The sequence below is a fragment of the Mustela nigripes genome, chromosome 13 (assembly GCF_022355385.1).
Source record: "Mustela nigripes isolate SB6536 chromosome 13, MUSNIG.SB6536, whole genome shotgun sequence".
Taxonomy (NCBI): Eukaryota; Metazoa; Chordata; class Mammalia; order Carnivora; family Mustelidae; genus Mustela; species Mustela nigripes.
In genome coordinates this window covers 44935578-44957413 of record NC_081569.1, presented here as the reverse complement: position 1 = coordinate 44957413, position 21836 = coordinate 44935578, and the positions used below count along the sequence as shown (strand labels likewise).

Sequence of the window (21836 nt, the reverse complement as noted above, 5' to 3'; positions counted from 1 at the left end):
GGCCACTCTGCCGAACTGGCCTTTGCTATGGAGCCAAGTGATGATGTTGCAGTTCCTGGGCAGCCTGTAGTGCTGGGCTGCAGGGTGGAGGGGACCCCTCCAGTGAGAATCACCTGGAGGAAGAATGGAGTGGAGCTGCTGGAGAGTACCCACGCCATCTTGCTGGCCAATGGGTCCCTGATGCTTCCTCACTTCCAGCTGGATCAGGGAGGGAGCCCCTCAGATGAGGGTGACTATGAGTGTGTGGCTCAGAACCGCTTTGGACTCGTGGTCAGCCGGAAGGCTCGAATCCAGGCTGCAAGTAAGTGGACACCCCTTACTGTCTTTTCCTACACTGGGGATCCAGGGTCTGCCCAGGGGTTGGGGGTAGGGGAAGCAATTCCCTCTTCTGCAGCCTTCTGGAGGACTGATTTCTCAGCATGGGTCAGTTGAGACGTACGTAGTGGTCATTTGTGGCGGTGGAATTATATCCTGTACTCATTTAACTGACTGGAATGGGATTCGGCAGGAATACAGCCAAATACTGCTGCAGGGAGAGGGAGAGAAAGAGAGCAAGCTTTATCCAACTCTTGGGTCGGTGTGTCTTAGCTTCCACGTGGCTGCACTGGGAATGTCCCAGTCCATCGAGTGGGATGCTCGTGTCTCAGGAAACAACTGTCATACTTTATGGGTGATTTAAGAGAATTTTGAAGGGCAATTTGGCTACATTGCAATTTTAAATTATGTGGTGACTTTCAGATCTTTTGGGTAGGATAATAATATTCGGAAGCTTGTCAACAATTCATTTTACAAAAAATATGGTAGGTTAATTTCAAGGTTATCACAATGATGACATTACTCCCACTCGCCTTCATGCTAATGTGCCTCTTTAAAAAAAAATCAGCTTTATTGAGGGATAATTAACAATAAAATTGTAAGTCTTTAAAGTGCACGTGGTGGTGACTTAACATCTGATGTGTTTTGCGTGGGAGAGAAAGGGCCAGGCGGGGTGTTTCAGTTCTAGAATTGTGCTTTGCTTACACTGATAGACCACAAGTAGTTGAGACAAAATGATGGCTGTGTTCTATTGCCCTGTCCCGCAAAAATTCAGTTGTTCTTTAATTTATGCGCACTCGTGGTTGTGTAAGCCAGAAGTATCTATGGATCTTGAAGGGGGCAAGCTGGGGATGTGAGGCAAGGTGTGTGTCAGGCTTGAAAACCACTGCTCTTGAGAGTAGGCGAAAGTTTTAGCAAGTGCTAGGTAGTTCTCTACCTCACAACTTTGTACTTCCGGGGGAGTGCCCCTTAAAGACTCTGCTTACAGAGGCTATGCCTTAAAGGTGTTGGTAATAACTCTTTTTTTTTTTTTAAGATTTTATTTTATTTGACAGACAGAGATTACAAGTAGGCAGAGAGAGAGAGAGAGAGGAGGAAGCAGGCTCCCCGCTGAGCAGAGAGCCCGATGCGGGACTCGATCCCAGGACCCTGAGATCATGACCTGAGCCAAAGGCAGCGGCTTAACCCACTGAGCCACCCAGGTGCCCAATAATTCTATTTTTTTAAAGATTTTATTTATTTACTTATTTATTTGAGAGCAAGCACAAGTGGGGATGGCAAGGAGGCAGAGGCTGAGAGAGAAACAGACTCCCCGCTGAGCAGGGAGCTGACGGGGCTCCATACCAGGACCCTGAGATCATGACCCGAGGGGAGTTCGGGCAGCCGCTTAACCAACTGAGTCACCTGGGTGCCCTGTATAATTTCAGCTAATGTTACCAAGCCCTTGCTGTGTGCTGGGTCCCCTAGGTGTTCTGCATGAAAGTTCAGTTATCACAATGGCCTGGAGAAGACAGGCAGTCTTTGCCCCCGTTTGACAGATGGGAAAATCAAGAGGCAGAGGGATCCCGGGACGCTGCAGTAGGCAGAGGAGCTGGGCTGCAGTCTGGGCAGTAGAAGCCCTACCCATCCTGCCTACCTCCCATGGCATGCCACTGCTCCCCCCCCCCCCGCTAAGGGCCTGCCAGTTTCCTCCTGGCTCTTAAGGCATTTGCCCAGTTGCTCGGAATGGCTGGTGAGTGATGAATCGTTCTGAGGCAGGAGGCTTCTCACTGAGTTGAAGATGGCCCCTTTGTTCTAAAGAAGGCTGATTCAGGCCCCCATATGGAGCTCGCTGGGAGGCAGCCCTGGACCTGGAGACCCAATCACTTCTGGCTCAGCGACCCCTCCACGCCAGCTCTCGGCGGTGCAGGGAAGGCTGGTGCGGCCTCTCAGCAGATGGCGGGGTATGAGGAAGAGAAGCGTGGACGTGGATGCAGGGCAGGGCCCCCAAGATTGGCCGGGGAGAGAAGTAAGATTTCCTGGGGAGAGGATCCCCACACTGTCCCCGGCTTGTGTATCAGCACTGGCCCCTACATTGCCAGCCTAGAATTCTGGAAGATAAATCCCAAGTGTTTATATATAGCTAATTGTAAATGTGCTTTTCTATAAATGGTAATACCTTCAAGATGTCTGGTCTCCTTAAACTACAGTATAAGAAACTGAGCTGAGGGCTGGGAGAAGGGCCAGTGGGTGAGGTCAGCGTGGTTAATCCTTTGGGGTCCTGGGGACAGCTGGGGGGTTGCCTCTAAGCACCAGCGATCTGATATGGCCTCTCTCTCCCCTGCAAGGCTTGTGACCCCATGGGGAAATGCTTGGGTACCAAGCAACCGGGTGGCTGGATCTCCTTTTCTCACTTCACAAGCTGATGTCCCTAGAAACCTCCAAAGCTGATTAGCTGCCTGAGTTTTCTCCTTTGGTAATAACTCCCTGCCCGTGTGCCTGCGGGCGCTGCAGATGTTGTGTGACATGGGAGGGTGCCTTGCTGAAAGGTGTGAGGAGCCCTCTGGAGCTCCTGCCTCTCCTGCCTGCTCCCTGGGGGCTAATGGAGAATCGGCAGGCTCAGCAAGACTCACAGACACACAGTCTACCCAGCGGATTCACCAGTGGGGCACACAGGGGCCCAGGTCTGTGGGGGGGAGCCCTGCTGGGGCCTCTGAGCTCTGGGTCTGAGGCCACAGCTAGAAAAGCCCCCTCTTGGGGTGCCTCGATGGATTAGAGCCTCTGCCTTCGGCTCAGGTCATGATCCCAGGGTCCTGGGATCAAGCCCACATCAGGCTCTCTGCTGGGCAGGGAGCCTGCTTCTTCCTCTCTCTCTGTCTGTTTCTCTGCCTACTTGTGATCTCTGTCTGTCAAATAAATAAATAAATATCTTTTTAAAAAAGCTCCCTCTTCCATCCCAGTGGCCTCAGATGTTGTCATCAAAAGATGGCCTGACTAGGCTGGGCTACATTGCACGCTGGTTCCTTGGTGGCTTCTGTTCCCAGTATCTCCTTTTTTTTTTTTTTTTTTTTTTTTAAATATTTTATTTATTTATTTGACAGAGAGAAATCATAAGTAGATGGAGAGGCAGGCAGAGAGAGAGGGAAGCAGGCTCTCTGCTGAGCAGAGAGCCCGATGCGGGACTAGATCCCAGGACTCTGAGATCATGACCTGAGCTGAAGGCAGCAGCTTAACCCACTGAGCCATCCAGGCGCCCCAGTATCTCCTTTTTAGGACAGAGTGGCTCAGGGTCCTAAGACCTGAGGTCCTAATTCCTGCTTCTGGCATGTCTGGTTTTCTGCCCTGCAGTTCCATGTGCTTGGGGTCTGGAGGCTGCAAACTGAGACACTTGTTAATAATGAGACAGACCCGGACAAGTTAGCCTCTCTCTGGGCCAGATTCCTCACCTGTGAAATGTGCATATACTCCTACATTTGTGGGATGGTTGGAAGGACTGACACATCCCATGATTTGCCTGGTATACAGGAGGCACATGGGAGCCAATACGGCATTCTTCATCGAAAGGTGATTTTACAGACATTGCCAGCAAAAGCAAACTGCCTGACTGTGTTCCCAGCCCCCAGCTCTCTCCCTCACTGGGATTCGGTTAGGAAGTACACCAGGGAAATCTACCAGGGAGTGGAATTATTGGAGCCAGAGAGCAACTTGTTCTGTTTTAACTCTTTCCTGGGAGGGCCTGGGAATTCTCCCAAGCCTCAGAGTATGGGCTGAAGCCGGGTTAGCCTCTGAAACCCTCTGCCATCCCTCTGGAGGGCCCCTGGGAGAATATGTGTGTCACCTGACTCAGGGGGAACATGTGCATTGCCTACACCTGTTGAAGTCTGTGTACCTGGACGACCCCAAAGAGGGATGGGCAATGGGGCTCCTAGCTGGCTCAGTAGATGGAACATGTGACTCTTGATCTTGGGGTTGTGAGTTTGAGCCCCACGATGGGTGTAGAGATTACTTAAAAATAAAATCTTTTGGGGCGCATGGGTGGCTCAGTTGGTTTAGCATTTGACTCTTGGTTTCAGCTCAGATGATGATCTCCCAGTTGTGGAATCGAGCCCCGGGTCAGGCTGTGCTCAGTCCAGAGTGCTTCAGGTTCTCTCTCCCTCTTCCTCTCATTCACAATCTCTCTCTCTCTCTCTTTTTTTTAAAGATTTTAGTTATTTGACACAGAGAGAGATCTCAAGTAGGCAGAGAGGCAGACAGAGAGAGAGGAAGCAGGCTCCCTGCTGAGCAGAGAGCCTGATGCGGGGCTTGATCCCAGGACCCTGAGATGGTGACCTGAGCCAAAGGCAGAGGCTTAACCCACTGAGCCATGCAGGTGCCACCACAGTCTCTCTTTCAAATACATATAAACATACATAAAACTTTTTTTTTTTTTTTATAGAGAGAGGGGGAGAAGTAGGGGGAGGGGCAGAAGGCAAGAGAAATTTTTTTTTTTAAGATTTATTTATTTATTTGAGAGACAGAGAGAGAAATTCAAGCAGACTTGGTGTTGAGCCTGATGTGGAGCTTGATCTCACGTCCCTGAGATCATGACGTGAGCCAAAACCAAGAGTCAGATGCTCAACGAACTCAGGGCCCCTGAGAGAGAGAATCTGAAGTGAGCACCAGACTGGGCTCAGTCTCACAACCCTGAGATCATGACCTGAGCTGAAATCAAGAGAGAGAGGGATGTTTAACTGACTGAGCCACCCAGGCACCCCCAAAATGAAATCTTAAAAAAAAAAAAAGATGGGCTAGATACAAGGAGGGGGAATGCTTGGGGGACCCACCCTTAACTCCCCTCAGGCAGATGCCCTCTGGCCCTACCCTTCACTTCCTGGTCCTATGCCCCTTGGAGAATTGGAGCAAAGATCTATGTGATCTAGAGCGGGACTTCACAAATGCTACTGTACCCATGAAGTACCTGGGGAACCTGATAAAATTTGTATTTTGAATTAGTAGGTCTGTCTACGGCCATACCACCCTGAACGCGCCCGATCTTGTCTGAATCAGTAGGTCTAGGCCAAGGACTGGGGTCCTGTATGTCTCGCCAAAGGCCAGGCGATACTGATGGATCCTGCTGGTTCACAGGTGCTAGAGCAGAGCCCGCCCCCCAGGCCATTCACCATCTCTGGTGTGGGGGTGTGTGGGCAACACAGTAAGGTTGGCAGAATGTGGTGCAGGAGCAAACCCAGATGGGTTTGAACCCCAGCTCTGCCACTCACCGATGAGTTACTAATCCTCTTGAGCCCTCGTCTGAAAAAATGGTCATTACCCTATCAGCCTATCAAGGCTGTTGGAGGATGAAATGAGTAGATTGGGTGTAAAAACCTGGCATGGGGCTTGACCTCTAGACCTTAAGTAGTTTTGTCAGTGCTAGGTACTGACCACTAATTTAGGATGAGGTTCAGCCTATCTAGATGGTGGCCCAGTCCTCCAAGAGCCAGGATGGCCTCCCTCCCCGCCTGGGGCTGTCCCCACAGGGCAGGCCCAGCAGTGGCTGTGAGGGTAAACTGCAGAAGCTACTGCCCCCACTGGACGGACATGGACAAGTCACTTACCTGTATGGAGTCTTTATTTTCTAGATATAATATTTTATCTTTTAAAATTCCAATGCAAGTTGCTTATGGTTACTTTTTTTAAGTTTACTTATTTTTTAGCAGTCTCTACACCCAATGTGGGTCTCAAACTCATGACCCAGAGTTGCATGCTCTACCTACTGAGCCAGCCAGGCACGCCTTAGCCTCAAAATGGGGAAATAGGACTTCCCAACAAAGAATGTTATGAGGATTACCTGTGACGGTCTGGGTGAAGAACTCAGCACTGTGCAAGGCACCTAGAAAGTGTTCCTCAAATATTAACATTATTATTCTGAGAAATGCGGGATTCTAAGCTCCTCTTGTGTGGATTCCAGGAAGGCCCTTGGTGAGCCCAGACTCCTAGGAAGAGGCTGTGGGGTCAGGCAAGGGGGAGTCTTTCCTGCTGCCTCCACCGACTTCTCAGACCCTCAGGCACCCACTTCTAAAATCTTGATTCATTCTCAACCCATCTGAGGGAAAGCAACTTAAACAGTTACTCTGGAACCCACTTTTAGCAGCAAGGTCCGTGGTTGTGTGAATCTGGGATCAGGGTCTGGAGCCAGATCTGTGGAACCAACTTGGAGCTGGGGGAAAGGGCCAGTGGCAGAAGAACCATGGGCTGGAGCTAATGGGGAGAACAGTTTGTGTGGGGGGCTCAGTGTATTGAGGGGACCCCAAAGTGTTTCAGGGTAGGGCAGTGGGCTATGTAGGGAAGCGGTTCCTGGTGCAGTGGCTGGGAACCCCAGAGGCCTGTGTCACCTGGAGGTTGGACACTCGGGCCTGGTATATGGAGCCCAAGCTTCTCTCTCCTCCTTGAAGGGCAGCTCAGCTGAGGTATCCCTGAGGAAGCCCCCACCAACTGCCTCTCAATCACACACATCTGCCTACCAAGTGGAGCAGGAAGCAGGTGTCGCAGGGGAAATGTCACTGGCGTGACAAGCGGGCTGGCAATGCAGAGGCCGGCTCTCCTTTCCTGCAGCTCACGTGTAACTACACCAGAGTCAGGTGCAAATGGGAGAGGGTCAGGCCCTTTCCACATGCCAGTTGATACCCCACTGACGCTCCTCGGACAGTCAGTCCCTAGCCGCTGTGAGGTGTGATGGAAGGGTGCTTGCCCGGACACCGGGCTCCTGCGTGGCTCTGGGCAAGTCACTCACCCTCTCTAGGGTTTGCTTTCCTTATTGTGAAAGTGGGTGCTTGAACTCAGATTCTTGTCTGCTCTAAGGGGTAAAGGCTTGTTTGCCATCCAGGCGGTCCTGGGGACATGCTCGCCTTTGCTGGGCCTTTTCCCAGTCTCTTCTTGCCCCTGTTTGTCCCTTAGCCAATCAGTTTCCTCTCCCCCAGCTAAGGCAGGGTGGATTCATGGCCTGTGGCACTCAGGCTCAAGCTTCCCCTCAGTGATGGCTGCTTACATTGTTAAGTACTGTTTTGTGGCTGGATATTCCATCTGTCTCCTCAACTAGACTTCAGGCTCCTAAAGGGCTTTGCTTTTGTATTTCTCACGTCCCCCGCCTGTGGAGCTTGGTAAAAACTAAATGAACATGTGGCCCTGCGGGTGCAAAGCTCACTCTCCCTTGTTTCTCTTGCTGCTTCTCCCTTGCTTTCTCTCTGTGTCTCTCCTGGCCTTGTGATTGATAGCATAGCTCAGAGGAGCAGAAGCTCAGGAGCGGGCCAGGTCGGTGAGGGAACAGAGCACACCCGGCAAGATCGGCAAGATCGTGGGCGGCTGCTGCTGGGTGTTTTTTTGTTTTTTTTTTTTTTAAAGATCCTACCCATTCATTTGACAGACAGAGATCACAAGTTGGCAGAGAGGCAGGCAGACATGGGGGGGAAGCAGGCTCCCTGCTGAGCAGAGAGCCCGATGTGGGGCTCGATTCCAGGACCCTGGGATCATGACCTGAGCCGAAGGCAGAGGCCTTAAACCACTGAGCCACCCAGGTGCCCCTGCTGCTGGGTGTTTATCTGCAGAGGACCTGAGACTCTTCCTGGCCACATGGGGTGTGAGGCAGAGACCAAAGCACTTGGCACCTTTCAGGCGTGGGTCTCCGGGTCTCCTGCCTTGCTTGAACTTCAGTCCCTTGCTGGATGAGGTCCCTGTCCCTAGCCACACTGGCCCCAGCTGAGGGGGGAGGGAGGGCCCCACTCGCCCCCACCCGCAGGACTCGAATGTGGAAGTCGAATGCTTCTGGTTCCCACACCTTGGCTCCACTGTCGCAGGCAGCCAGCTGGCCCCTTGAACACAATGTGCAAATCTCCTCTGTTCCTGTTCCCGGCATTGTCCGTGGCCGGGCGCCTTGGCTGGGAATGTGGGCCCGTGAATAGGAGAGGCATTTGCAGCCTGCAAATGAAACAGGCCCCCAGCCCCCCTTAACCCCTTGTCCCCTCCCCGCCCCCAGGGAGAAAGGACTTGTTCACTCCTGGCTTCCTTGTATTGCCTTTCCTTCTCCTCTCCAGAGTCCCTGCCGGCCAGAGAGTGAGAGTGAGTGTGCGTGTGCGTGTGTGTGTGTGTGTGTGTGTGTGAGACTTTTCACAGCAGCTTGGAGGCTGTTCTACACAGGCTTCAAAAACAGTAGAATGGAACAGAAGGGCATGTGGGATGGAAAACCAAACTGCTCGCGGCTGTCTTTGTTTAAACTGGACCAAGTGATTCAAAAAATGTCTGTCTTGTGTGATTCACCTAGGGCGCCCAAAGCTTCTCTGACCATAGCCTTGTTGCATCCAGGAATGGAGAGACCTGTAGTGTGTGTGTGCTGCCACATGGACCTGTGTGGGGACCTGAGCATGCAGGTGTGTGCCTGAAGGAGGTGTATGGAGCCCAGGATTGGGGTCCCTCTCTTCTCCAAGCACTTCCCTTGGGCATTGTGGCCAGACTGGAAGGCTAGAGTGGACAGAACAGGCACAGGCCAAGAGACCATGGTCGGTGATGTTTAGGTCCCACAAGGAGTGATACTCAGCCAGCTGAAGTGAGAGAAGAGGAAGATAATCCTCAGGTCACCACTGATGGAGGGTGGGGGCTCACCTCATGGGCTTGCAGGCATGGGAGCACCTTGGGACTTGACACCGTATTCTTAGTTATTTATTAGGCAGTGCCAACAGTCTGACTGCAGTCCGAGCCCGCTGGCCTATGTGGCTCCGTATCCCCCCCAAGGATCACTCTTTGATTTCTCATCTTGCTTCCGGTTCACCACCTCTAAGAAATGCTAACCCAACTCTTGTGACTGCCCTCAAGTATAAGGTTAGGACAGAAGACAGATGGGAGCAGTCCCGGTGGCTTCCTGAGAAGGGGTGCCTGGACACGCGCCACTGGGACTAGTGAAGGTGGAAAGGCAGGGGTTGAGCAAAGGCCTGAGGAGGGGCAAGCAGGAGGAGCTCCTGGCCAGACCCCAGACCCCAGGGAGATGGAGGAAGTGGGGAGTATGGGCCTACGGCCAGTCAGCCAGCCACCCAATTCAGGCAGGGGGAGAAAAGTGTGATGCAGTGGGTTCACCTCCCAGCTTCTCCCACGCACTTTTCTCTCTCTCCTCTCTGGATTTTGGCTTTGACACTCTCCCACAGACTGCACTCCACCTCTGCCTTCCTGTGGGGTCATGCTTAACATCTTTGTCTTTGTTGTCCTCAGCCCTGTTCCTCCCGCCCTGTCCTTTCTCCTGCTCCTCTCTCCCGTGTTCTATCCTTCCTCCTGCCTGTTTCTCCAATAGTGGCAACCCTGTGTCCACCATCCTCTCTTTGCTGGGGGAGAGAGCCTCCTGAGAAACTCAGTCCTGGGCACAGAGCAAAGAGATAAGAAGAGGAGACGGAGAGGGTGAGGTTTAAAGATGACCCCCATGGAAATGGTCCATGGCCTCCCCAGCAAGCCAGAGCCCCCTGGGGGCAGACCATCCCTGGGAGGAACCTGAGAACACTGGCCCCTGCTTGAGACTTGTCTCTGAGCCTGGACACTGACCACGGTGGGTGGTGGGGGCAGCCCCAGGCCGCTCTCTGGAATGCTGGTGTTGGGTTGCAGTACAGATGCGAGCAGTGATAATGGGCAGGAACTGGACTTTCTGGTCTGGCTGCTGCCCCAAGGCCATTGGAATGTGAAGGGGGGACCAAAGAGAGGCTCCAGGGCCTTAGGGTGGGCAGACGGAGACCAGACCACCTAAATGGAGAGGAGGGGCAGACCACCGTGAGAGAGAACAGAGTCCTCGCCCTTTCCCTGAGTTGCAGGCTGCAGCAAAAGACCCTGCAGATCTCCCCCTAGCTAGGACCTTGGAGGCTTCCCAGCCTCCAGCGGGACCACAGGCATCCAGAGCAGAAGGACTAGCTTTGGAGCTCATCTGGTCCAAGCTTTTCCTTTTACAGGCTTGAAAACTGGGTCTCCAAGTAGGTAACCTGCCCAGGGACATGGCTGGTTCTCCAGCCTGGGCAGGTAAGAGAGCCTCCTGGGCATGTCACCTCTCTCACGGGCCTGGTGCCTCTCCGGATGGGGAGGGGAGGGGTCTTTTTATGTGCTCCCTGCACCGAGGGGAAGCTGGTACATGTATACATCTATTTCTCTTTTTCTTGTGCCCTGCCCTGCCCTAGGCTTTATCTGTGATTGTGGTTCTGGATATTTGTTGACCAGCAAATGTTGAGTGTGGGCTCCTGACATCCACGGCGTATTTCGGGGGCATCCAAGTTTCCAGAGCACACTGGATGCTGAGCCTTGTGATTCGAGGGTGACCTGTGTGTGGGCACTTGCACTGAACTAACTAGTAGAAGTCTTCCTAGTAATATGGGGCCGCACTGTCCTAAGGCCTTGGTGTGTTAATTTACTTAATTCCCACAACATTTCCCTTAATAGGTATTACTAGTCCTATTTTACAGATGAGTAAACAGAAGCCCAGGATGGTTCATTAACTTGCCCAAGGGCACACAGTATAAGCAGGGAAGCTGGGATTTAAACCCAGGTCTGCCAGACCCAAAGATCAATGGCCTGAGGGCCTTTAGAGGGGGCTGGAGTCCCTGGAGAACAGAATCAGAATTACTGCTGTAGAAATAGAGCTGGGTACCTTGACACATACGGGGTGGAGATGGGGAGTGTTGGGAGCAGAGCCTTGAACCCTGGCCAAAGTGGGAGCCACTTCCAGCGGGGCCAGGATGGGCTACACGCCCCCCCACCCCCACCCCGCCCGGAGCCGCTGCTGGAGGCCCACAGCGTGGAGGGCCAGTTAGGCTGGCAGGCTCTGCACAGAGAAGTCTTGCTCTGCCCCAGTGCAGGATGCAGGTTCCTGGCAGGCGAGGAAGTTGAGAGGGTGCCGGGGCTGCTGGCGCTGGAGGTGGGAGTTGCTTCTTCCCGAGGAGGAAAGACAAGTTCCCCTCCCCCATGGGGCCCCCTCAGCTCCCTTTCCCTTTCTTGTTTCCGCATAATGACGCTGATTGCTCCACATCTGTCATAATTACTCTTTGTTTGAAAATTCAGAACAAATCACAGGAGAGGAACTGGTGTGGCTAGAGAAGGCTCCTTCTCCCCAGGGGTCCTGTGGGGTGGGGGAGAGGAGGAGGAGAGAAGAGCCATAATCAGCCTACAGGAACCAAGCTGCTGATTGTCCTTGTGCTGTCCCCTTGCCTGGGCAGGGTGGCCTAAGGCCTCCTGGGGTTGGATGCCTCTCTCCTGAAGCCCAAGGCTACAGTCTGCTGGGGTGACTGGGAGAATCCACCCCCACCCCACCCTGGAGGAGGGGTCTCGGTTTGGGCCCCCGCCCTCCTGGCCCCACTGAACAATGAGTTGGATGGCAGGCTTCACGAAGCAGGCTTCTTGGTAACCTGAGCAGCGCAGCAAGGAGGGACAGGCTGTGCGTGCTGGAAGGGTGCAGGGAGCCTTACTGGCAAGGGGAGAGGGAAGTTCTTGCTGGGGTCCTTGGATCAAAGCAGGCACTGGGTCTTGGGGTGACAGCCAGAAACAGGGGAATTGTACTTCTGGGAAGCACAAAACCCATCCTCTTGAGATCCAGCAGCTTCCCTGGGTGCTCAAGGTTTCCTCATAGTCGCCCCCCACAGACCTGACCGCTGCTGCTGCTGCTGCTGCTGCTGCTGCTGCGAGTCCTGCTTCCTGCCCCCATGCCCAGCCTGAAGGCTCTTGGTTTGGGGAAGCTGATAACTCCTGGGGCATGTGCTCTGGCCTGCAGCCCTGCCTGCCACCAGCATGCCTCCATGTCCCCCCTCCCAACCAAGCCCTTTCCCACCTGGGATTGTGTCTGCAAAGCCTCTGCACAAGTTTGTGGGGAGAAATCAAGGACAGCCTGTAATGTGTCCCCAGACCCCACCTGTAATAAAACTCCACTTGCTCTTGCCATGGGACGGTGGTGAGAAGACCGACACCCTCAAGGAGCAGAGCCATTGTGAGAGATGCAGACAGACTGGAACTGAGGCTTGGCTCAGCTCTGGGTTCAAGCTTTCTGCTCCCTACCCCCAAAGCTGCTGGGCCTCAGTTTGTCTTGGCGGGAAGTGGGAGGGAGTGCTGCCCTACTTGGTCTTTGAAGGGGAGAGAAGGAGTAGGATCCAGGCATTTGTGGGGTGTAGGGTCCTACCTCCCCATCCTCTTGCCACCACGCAGCTGGCGCTCTTTATTGGGAATTTAGTGGGCTTTGGTGTTAGCAGGGCAGGAAGCTGAAGAGAGGGGGAGAGCTGAAGCCGGCCCCACACGAGGTACCTGGCTTACACTGGCTTGGAGGGGACACCTCCTGTGGCCCCACCACTATTGAGGGCCCTGGATTGACTCAGACACCATCATGCTTACTTCTGTGCCCTCCCTGGATCCCACCTCTGTATTTTCTAGTGTCAGTGTTCAACTCACCCCTGTATGACTTTGGACCCGTCAGTTCACAGTGCCTCAGTTTCCTCATAGGTGGGAGGCAGTGTGAAAAGAGCCAGATTAAAAGATTCCTCAAGTCCCTTCTCCCTTCTAAGGTTTGGAGGCGCTGACTCGATTTTGTCTTGCACAGCGTCCCTCCTCCCAACCTTTCCCCTCCGCGCCCCTCTCCAGGCTCGCTCCAGCTCTCTCCTCCGTCTCCCTCTCTCGGGCTCTCCTGGCGCACTGGGCTTGGCCGCCTCCTTTTCTAAATGTTAGGATCAAAGTTTGGCAGAAAAGCTTCCCCGCGGTTCTCACTCGCCTTAGCTCCCCCTCGGCCCCGGCCGGTCGTGCACGTGTCCCAAGTCCCCGGACTGCGGGCCGTCCCCGCCGCGTTCCCGAGGGCGCGCGCCACAGCCGGGGCTCCGCTCCCCGCCCCGGGCCCCGCTTGTTGTCACCGCGGCGGGAGGAGGGACGATCCACCCCAGACACCAAGCGCGGCCGCCTCTCGCCCAGGCCGGGCCTGGCGGGCCAGGCGGGCGGCAGAATCAATGTGCATTCAATTAACCCCGCGCCGCCCAGTCGCTGGCCGCCGAGGCCCCGTGCCTCATGCGTCTGTGTGGGTGTGAGGGACGACGTGTGTGCGTGTGCAAGTGTGTGTGAGTGTACGCTGTCTGTGAGTGTCCGGCTGTTCTCACTTCCTGGACTCGGTGCCTGGGCCGGGGGCACTACCCCCCAGGGCTGCGCTGGCCAGGTGGGAAGGGACATTTTACCTGGTAACTTAGGGACTCGCCCCTGCCAACCTGGGGCCTGGAACTGGTCTGGGGCAGGAAGATGGAGCGTGAGAGCGGAGGGCTGGAGGTCCCAAGGCCTCCTCCCCGTTGGCTTGGGGTTGTAGGCCAGGGATTTCTGACCCCGGGCTAGAGCTAGACCAAAGTTTGTGGGCAAATCTTTAAGCAGGCCACCTCTAGGGGCAAAGGAAGCAGAGAGGGTCCCAGAGCCTTTACGGAAGGACAGACTTGAACATTAGGATGGGTGCTTGGGGGTGTTCTAACCCCAAGTCAGACAGGAATGGGGAGTCGGGGAGCTCTCCAGGCTTTGCTCATTCACCCTGATCCTACTTTCCCCTGTTCCTCAGCCTCCTGGCCACGTTTCTCATATCCCTGCTGCGGAAACAGGTCCAGAAGAGAGGGCATTGCCCCCAAGTTCTGGGTATACAGAGCTGGGACAGAAGGGGTGTGATGTTCTTTTCAACATGCTGATTGGCAAAATGGGATTTGGGCTCCTGCTCAGAGCCACGATCTTAGGGAATTGAAATCCAGTCTTTGGCCCATGACAAACAATTCTCGGATCTTTTTTTGCCATCTTCACATCTGGTTTGTTTTTTTCCTCACTGCCCCCCTTTTGGGTTATTTTTTTCCCCCAACAACCTGGCTTATCTGGAACATCCCCCTCTTTCTGCAGCAATTTCTTTCACCCTAATTTTTTGAGGTCTCTTGAAATTGTATTTCAAACCTCAAGCACCTCAGAGAAGCCCTAATTTAGTCTCCCTTGCAGATTGGATTAGAATATTCTTGATTCCATTATGTCAGCTCACCAGTAATTTCACATAGAATGAGCCTCACGATTGAGCCTCTTTGATATCCCTGCTCTGCTGTGTTTCTGGTTTGGCTTCTCAAATCAGTAATTTTCCCATCAAACTGTGGCAAAAATCAAGATCATTGCAAGTAAGCCGGTAAGTGTAACACTGATGGGATCAAGGCTTTCTTAAAATAAAATGATGTAGTTTTTATTACATCAATTAAAGAAGCATTCTTTGTGCCTTTTTTTAAAAAAGATTTTATTTATTTATTTAACAGACAGAGATCACAGGTAGGCAGAGAGGCAGGCAGAGAGAGAGAGACAGGAGGAAGCAGGCTCCCGGTGGGGCAGAGAGCCCGATGCAGGGCTCTATCCCAGGACTCAATCCCAGGACTCTGGGATCATGACCTGAGCCGAAGGCAGAGACTTTAACCCACTGAGCCACCCAGGCGCCCCTCTTTATGCTTCTTTATGGACTTTATGCCCAGCTTTGTTTTGGGGTGGGGCGAATCCAGGTACACAGTCCTTTCTGGGACAATGAGTATATAGCTTGTCCCTCCCCACTGGTCTGCAAACTCTTTGAGGGGAGGGGCTAGCTTTGATGGGCATCCTCAGTGCTGGGCACAGCGCTTGGCCTGGAGTTGGTGCCTGATGAGGGTGAGCAAATGGGGAGCCGTGGGTACATGAAGCGGGAGGCTAGGAATACCTCCTGCCTGCTAGGGGTTACTTACCCTCTGGGGCTCAACAGCCCAGTTTGGAGAACGGCAGACAAAGTTACATCAGAAGTTATTCCTCATGGGTCTACAGGTGTGGTTTTACCTGTGCCATTCTCCGCTAGCTTTTGAGCAGAGAGTGGTCCTGTCTGCATGTAACTGTAACCTAGGGCTCTCATCCCAGCCTCTTTTGGTCTTAAAGAGCACCTGGCTCTCTCTCCCTATTCTGTTCCCTTCCTTGAAACATCCTACTTCCAAGGTCCACCACTGGCCACCTTGGGGAGGGGAGGGATTCAGCTGAGCTACAGGGGCTACTCCTTAGTGCTGAATGGGAAGGGCCTGGCCTGGCAAGTTCAGACCTCGGTCCTGCCACTGCAGGAGAGGTGACTACCAGTACTCAGTCACACAGGAGGAGGGGGCATGGAATGGACACCCTCCCAGACAAGCTGGAGAAGGTCCCAGAATGCCAGACTAGTGGCCTCACCCGGAAAAGAGCTTACAGGCCAGGCCAGTTTCCATTTGAACAAGCGCCCCTCTGCCCTCCAGCTTCCTGTAATACCCTTCAGAAACACTAGCCCTGCATGTCCTGCCAGCCTTCCTGTTATCTTAAAAAGTCATAACCATGATAACAAAGCCTCCTGTGAATATTCACATGTTGCTGTGGGAATGGATAAGGGGGGAAAAGCCCAGTATCGTTATTATACTCATTATCTTTCTGTCAGAATTCTCACCCATGGAGCATTTTTTAAACGTGCTTATGGTGTTCAGTTTGGGGAAAGAAGAGATATGAAGAGAAATAGGCTTCTTTTTAAAGCACTTTTTTAGTTAAAAGTATTGAGTCTCTAATTTGGGCCTGGAGGCTCCTCTTGGTTTTTGAACAGTGGATCATTTTACAAAGTATAATTTATCTGGGGATTAGACATTTAGGCATTCTGACTGAAATCTGGGCAAACCATAAAGGCACACATAGAGTTATAATTGTATTTGTGTTTCTATTTGAATGGTCATTTTAGTCTTTTAAAGTAAAGCTGGTAGCCTGTATGTCATCAAAATGATCTTTGATCTACCTAACTAATTACCTTTTTTTCCCCCAAGTTTTTAATTCCAGTTAGTTAACTGCTACTAACTGTCTTGTTTCCTTGGATAAATCCTTTTTTTTCTCTAACTCAGGGGACTTTAAGCATCATTCCTTAGAGTCCCTGAGTCTGTGGAAGGGGCACAGGGGCTGGAGATGGGGAAAGAGGGAGGCCAGACTGGGGGGGCTTCAGGCCTCCCACATTTACTCCATCCACAGCAGCCCTGCATTATCCTTTGGTTTTGTTTTTGTTGTTCTCAAAACCATTTAACTAGGCAGATCAACTAACTAGGCGGATTGGCCTAAGCGGGGGAGTAGTTCACCAGCAGCAGGTGGGTGCTGTGATGCCCAGCAAGCTTAGGGTTGTAGACCCTTTGGAGGGGATAGAAAGACTCTAAGATACAGAACTAGGAGAATTATAAAGAAAAACATTATTACCACATCTGAGGGTAAGACCAGGGTTAGATTAAACCTTGGTTCAGGATTGAGTCAGAAAAACAGTGAGTTATACCTACAATCTCCTCTCTTTTAAAAACATGCTTTTCCTGTATCACTGTTAACAGCTAGTGCTTGTTACCATTAATTATGATTGGTTGGTTGGTTGGTTGCTTGGAGCAAGGCAGAATTTTGGCTCAACAAGTGTTTTCCATTCTTTAATTTTATTCTCAAATTCTATTCTCAGATGGATGAACAGGTAGATAAATGGTTGGTCCTGTTTAAGAGTCTGGCTATGCGTTGCCTGTAACGGGTTTATAATCCAGTTGTGGCCACTCAAACATTAGAAAGGATTGCAGCCTCAGAAAGCCACGATGAGCATCTAATCATCGGTGCTAACTGAGGGCTACTGGTTCAGTCCAACAGCCTCCTGTTGATCAGAGCAACAGACCAGCCCCTTTTATCATTTGATAAGGGCATTGGAACAGGTGTATAACATTCTTCCTTTAGGCAGAAAGAGTCTAAGAGCCCATCAGAAGGGGTTAGGAAGTGCATGCTTCCAGGAAAAGGATATGTGGACTTGAGGGATATTAAAGCATCTCAGTTCTCAAATCAACAGCTCTCAAAGAGCTACTATCCTGTGCCTACCTGCCTCTGAGCTAAGGGCTCAGGGATAGAAAGATAAGACCCTTCCTGATGTTGAGAGCTGAAATCTCCTGCCTAAAAACAAAACAAAACCCAAACAAACTCCCTTCTAAAAACAAAACCCAAACAACAACAAACCAAAAACAAGCAAGCAAACAAAAAACCCCACCTTATTTGGTGGTGATGGTAAAGAGAAGGCATCCCGCTGTAGCCCACAAAATCTATTGAATGCATAAAGAATGTGTTTATCAGCTTATCTGGCTGCACCTTGATTGCCTTTGGTTCTGCTTTCTAAGCTGAGCTCTCTTACACCCTTTCCTCCTTAAAAAGTGGGGGGAGATAGCCTGGAGCAAGTAGGATTCCTGATGCTGAGTGGGGTTTCCACCGGCCTGTGGTTGGAGCTGCAGTCTTACCCATCAGCCCGCCGCTCTCCCCGGATCAGAACAGTGGCCTCGGTGCTTGGGGCACCCCATCCTGACCCTCTGTAATTCAGACCTCCCTTTTCCAACCATTTCCAGCTTCCTCCCGGAGGAGGCCAGTGCCTCCGTCAGTCCAGGCTCGCCGCAGCTCTTCTTCCTTCCCCTTCTTTCCCGGGTCTTCCTCTCCCGCCTTCCGTACTCTTCTCTCCCAGCCATGCCCCGAACTTCCCCCAGCCCTGTGGGTTGGTGGCACGCAGCTGGGCACCGACGCCCGGAAGCTGCGGCCTCCTCGCCGGTTGTCTCACGTGTTCCCAACCACGTTTAACCGGGCCGCTGAGCGCCGCGCCAAGCCTGGTTTTCGGAGGCAGAGGAGAGCGCTGGGCAAGCCCAGTAGGCGCCCAAAGAACCGGCGGGTGGAGAAGGCAGGTGAGGAGCGGGTGGTGGGGCCGGAGGGAGCCGGCGGCGGTTGCTCCCGCACGGCTTCCTCAGTTTCCCCTTGGCCGCGGGGGCCGGGCCCAGCTGGGGAATTTGCGCCGCCGCGGGGGGAGGGGGCGGCGGGAAATGGTGCCTCGCTCGCCCCAGCGACATCAAACCCTCGTTTGGCTTGCGAGGACAATGGCTGTCTTATTTTCTCCATTCGCCGCGCACAATGCCGGATTCTCTCATTCACCCGCGGCGGTGCGAGCGAGGTAATTAGCCAGCGCCATTCAGCGCGGACACTACCGCTATGCGGGGGGGGCGAGGGCGCCCGCCCCGCGGGGATTAGCGGCGGGTCGGGGTGTGCAGCTGCGGCCACTTCAAAGGGGCCCGGCGGCCCGGCCGGCTGTGGGAACCGGCGCTGCCTCCCTCGGGAGCCGCCCGCCCGCCCGGCCCCGGGCCGCTGCGCTCGGGACCCCGCGCTCCTCGCGGCCCGGCCTGCGCCCGCCGCCGCCTACCCGGGCTGCTCGCACCCCGAGCTCGGCGGCCACTGTCGCTCCCCATCTCACTGCCACTTTCATCACCACCTCGAGGGCTTCTTTCTTTGGAGTCCGGGGAGTCAGAGGGCACGGGGGTGGGCGCGGGGGGGGGGGGGCGGGGGAGGAGCGAGGGGGATGGGAGCTTGACACAAAGCGCTGACCTCCGAGGAGAGGAGCAGATGGTCCCACTTACTCCTGCCGCCGAGAGAGCGGCTCTCAGGGCCCCAGGCTTGGGGCGCTGACCCCGCCCGCCGTCCCGGGTACTGAGCCTGGGGCCCCGCAGGGGCCGGGCTCCCGCACGCCAGTCTACCCGCCCGCCGCCCGCTCTGCGCTTTGTGGCATCTCAGTCACACCGCGGGGATCAGCCAGTCTCCAGCAAAACTGCGGGGGTGGGGGGTGGTGGCTGAGAATCTGCCCTCCTGGGATGCTGGAACCTTAGAGGAGATCAGATTCTCAAGGACCTGCCAGACCAGGGGTTCCCAATCCGGGCTGTGCATTTGAGACACCCTGTGAGCTTTAAGAGAGAGAAAGATTTCTGAGCGCCAGCGCCTGACCAAAGGCTCTCCATCTAGGCATTGGAGTCCAGAAATCTGCGTCTAGCGAGCCTCCTGGTGTGAGAACGGTGGCCCAGCCTAACTGCTTCATTCATTTTCATTGCAGAAGCTGGGACTCCCGTAGATGAGTAACCTGCCCCAGAACAGACGCTGGATTGTGGTGGGGTGGGGACTTGTGTGGAAGAGAGGATGATTGGGGAGGGACCCCCCAAGCCATATGATTCTTAAAGTCAGCATTCAGGAAATAATTTGTGAGCACTTATTACTTACCTAGTGTTTGTTCTAGGTACTCAAGGTGGAAAGGTACCATACTGTTCTCTGCCAGTAAGGAACTCATGGCTAGAAGGTAGATTGATGTGTGAACAATGGACTGTAATACAGGTGAGGACAAGGAGAGAGGCACAATTAATTCTGCCTCCTTTGGGAGATGTGGACGTTGGGGCTGCAGCTAGAGAAAGGAGCAAAGTGTCCCAGGCACAGGGGACAGCAGAAGTAAAGAAATAGAAGTGTGAGCATTATAATATGTCCAGGGAAGGCAAGCTTGTCTCACGCGGTCAGAGTACAAACCACATGAAGGCAGAATTAGCCTGCTTTCGAGGCTAGAAAGATGAAACATGATCTAATTATAAAGACATCAAATGGCATCCCAAGGAAAGTGCTTTGATTCAAGGCAATGGAGAACCACCAAAGGTGTTTATGGGTCATATTGGATAGTTAGGAAGATAATTATGGCTTTGGGATGCGGGAAGAAGAGGGAGAGCAGGCTGCAAGTGGGAAGGCTTGAGAGGGGAAGCTGTTACAGAAACACCTGAGAGTAATAAGCCAAGGCAGTGGGATGCAAGAGAGACAATGCATCAGGATTCGGTGACCAGTTAGTTGGGGGAGACAGGGAGAAGGATGGGGCAGTGGCCCACTGGCTTGTTTATAGCTTGGCAGCTGGTGCATGATGATTAGTAAGAGAGGGAAAGGAAGAGGTTAGGGGTGTGGGTACATGTGGTGACTCCTTTGAATTTTATGGGAAAGCTTTTGAAACCCTTTGTGGAAGATGGTTCCTAGGGCTTTGGAAGACCTCTGACAACTAGAGGGCAAATAAGTCTATTTCCCAGAGTTGACAGCCCCATACCAACCAAGAAACTCTGTAATCCTCTTATGGAATATAATCCTCCCTCTTCCCCCAAACAGATAAGGCTTATTCTGGAATATTGTTGGGGTAGGGGACCTGCAGGCCTTAATCTATTGTGGTTTGGTGTTGAGCCAACAGATTCTGTAGAGCTGTGAAACAAAAAAGCAACATCGAATCAAGGTGTGAGAATAGGAAAGCGTCCTTTCATGGATGCAGAGGGGACAACTTTACCCAGGGTTATCCTAGAATCTTAATATTAGTATGGGCCTTAGAGATGATCTTGTCTGTCCTGCCCCACTGCCATTTTACAGATGAGAAAACCAAGGTCAGTATTGGAAGGCCACGTAGGAAGTCTGTGACAGAGGCAGGCGTGATTGGGGTCATGGTCACCCGTCCGTTACCCGACCCCTGCAGCATTCATCCCTACAGATCCTAATATATGACTCTGGAAATCTGGGGGAAGTGTCTGTTTTTGTGGAGTTGTCCTCATGGTCACGTGAAAGCAATTTACTTAATAGCTCCAGCCTGGGCTGCCTAACCAGACGCCCTTCCGGGAGGTGAGAGAGATCCGGTGTCTTGACCAGAACGACGGGAAGTTAAGGATGTTGTGGGCTTGGGCGGGTTTACATAAGGAAGATTGGTGACCCTGACACGGGCAGAGACGTGCAGTCTGTGGAGAGGGGCTCTGCTGGGCCTGGACATTCTCAAGTCTAAAGCAGAGAGGGATTCCCCACTTGGCTCCTAGCCCCTGATGCTGCACCGTTGGCTGGTGCACTCAGAAGCAGACAGGCCTCAAAGGTGGACACTGGATGAGCCTTTACAACTCATTCCATTCAACTCCCTCATATTAGAGAAAGAAACCGGCCCAGAGAGGGGCTTTGGTTTTCTCAAAATCATACATCCAGTTGTGCACAGGGCTGAGTTCGTCTCCCAACTACTCCTCCTCCGAGCACGTCCTCCTCCCTGCCAGTCATCCCACAGAAGCCGTGGTATTTCACAGTGCTTTACCCTCCTGCCCCAAACTAGGAAAATAGATTACTCCTCTGGTTTATGAGGCCCAGGAGGACGGGAGTAGCCCTCCAGGCCCCACCGCTCCAGGCCCTGCCACTGGGTGACCTGGATTGCTGATTCGGAAATGCTCGGGGAAGAGCTATCCTGGGTCCAGCATCTGGGTTTGTTCATCTACTTGTGTTCATAGGGCTAAGGAAACGTGTGGGCTCAGGGAGCATTAATGGGGTGGTAACACCATCTTATAGTGGTGCTTATCTGCATTAGCTATGCTTGGGGAAACTTGTCCTGCGGGAAGCCCGCTGTGCCAGGGGGCGTCTCTGACTTTGAGTCGGTGCCCTTAAGGGCCTAGGATGTTGTATTTTCCTCTAAGTGCATATGCAGGTATCCTCAGCCCTGTCTGAGCAGTGTGGGCTCAGGGAGCATTAATGGGGTGGTAACACCATCTTATAGTGGTGCTTATCTGCATTAGCTATGCTTGGGGAAACTTGTCCTGCGGGAAGCCCGCTGTGCCAGGGGGCGTCTCTGACTTTGAGTCGGTGCCCTTAAGGGCCTAGGATGTTGTATTTTCCTCTAAGTGCATATGCAGGTATCCTCAGCCCTGTCTGAGCAG

General features: G+C 53.1%; 1 protein-coding gene across 5 annotated transcripts in view; it reads left to right on the top strand.

Annotated features, from left to right (window-relative positions):
- The window catches only part of IGDCC3 (immunoglobulin superfamily DCC subclass member 3), a 39482-nt gene continuing 17646 nt past the window's right edge, over nucleotides 1-21836 (top strand). For 3 of the 5 annotated variants that reach the window (XM_059372281.1, XM_059372280.1, XM_059372278.1), the window contains exon 1: nucleotides 4-301. In XM_059372281.1, coding sequence (XP_059228264.1) covers nucleotides 28-301 — 274 coding nt within the window. In that variant the 5' untranslated portion in view covers nucleotides 4-27. Of the gene's footprint in view, nucleotides 302-17679; nucleotides 18009-21836 lie in introns of those variants that run through there. The other 2 variants (XM_059372283.1, XM_059372282.1) reach the window with 2 other exon arrangements.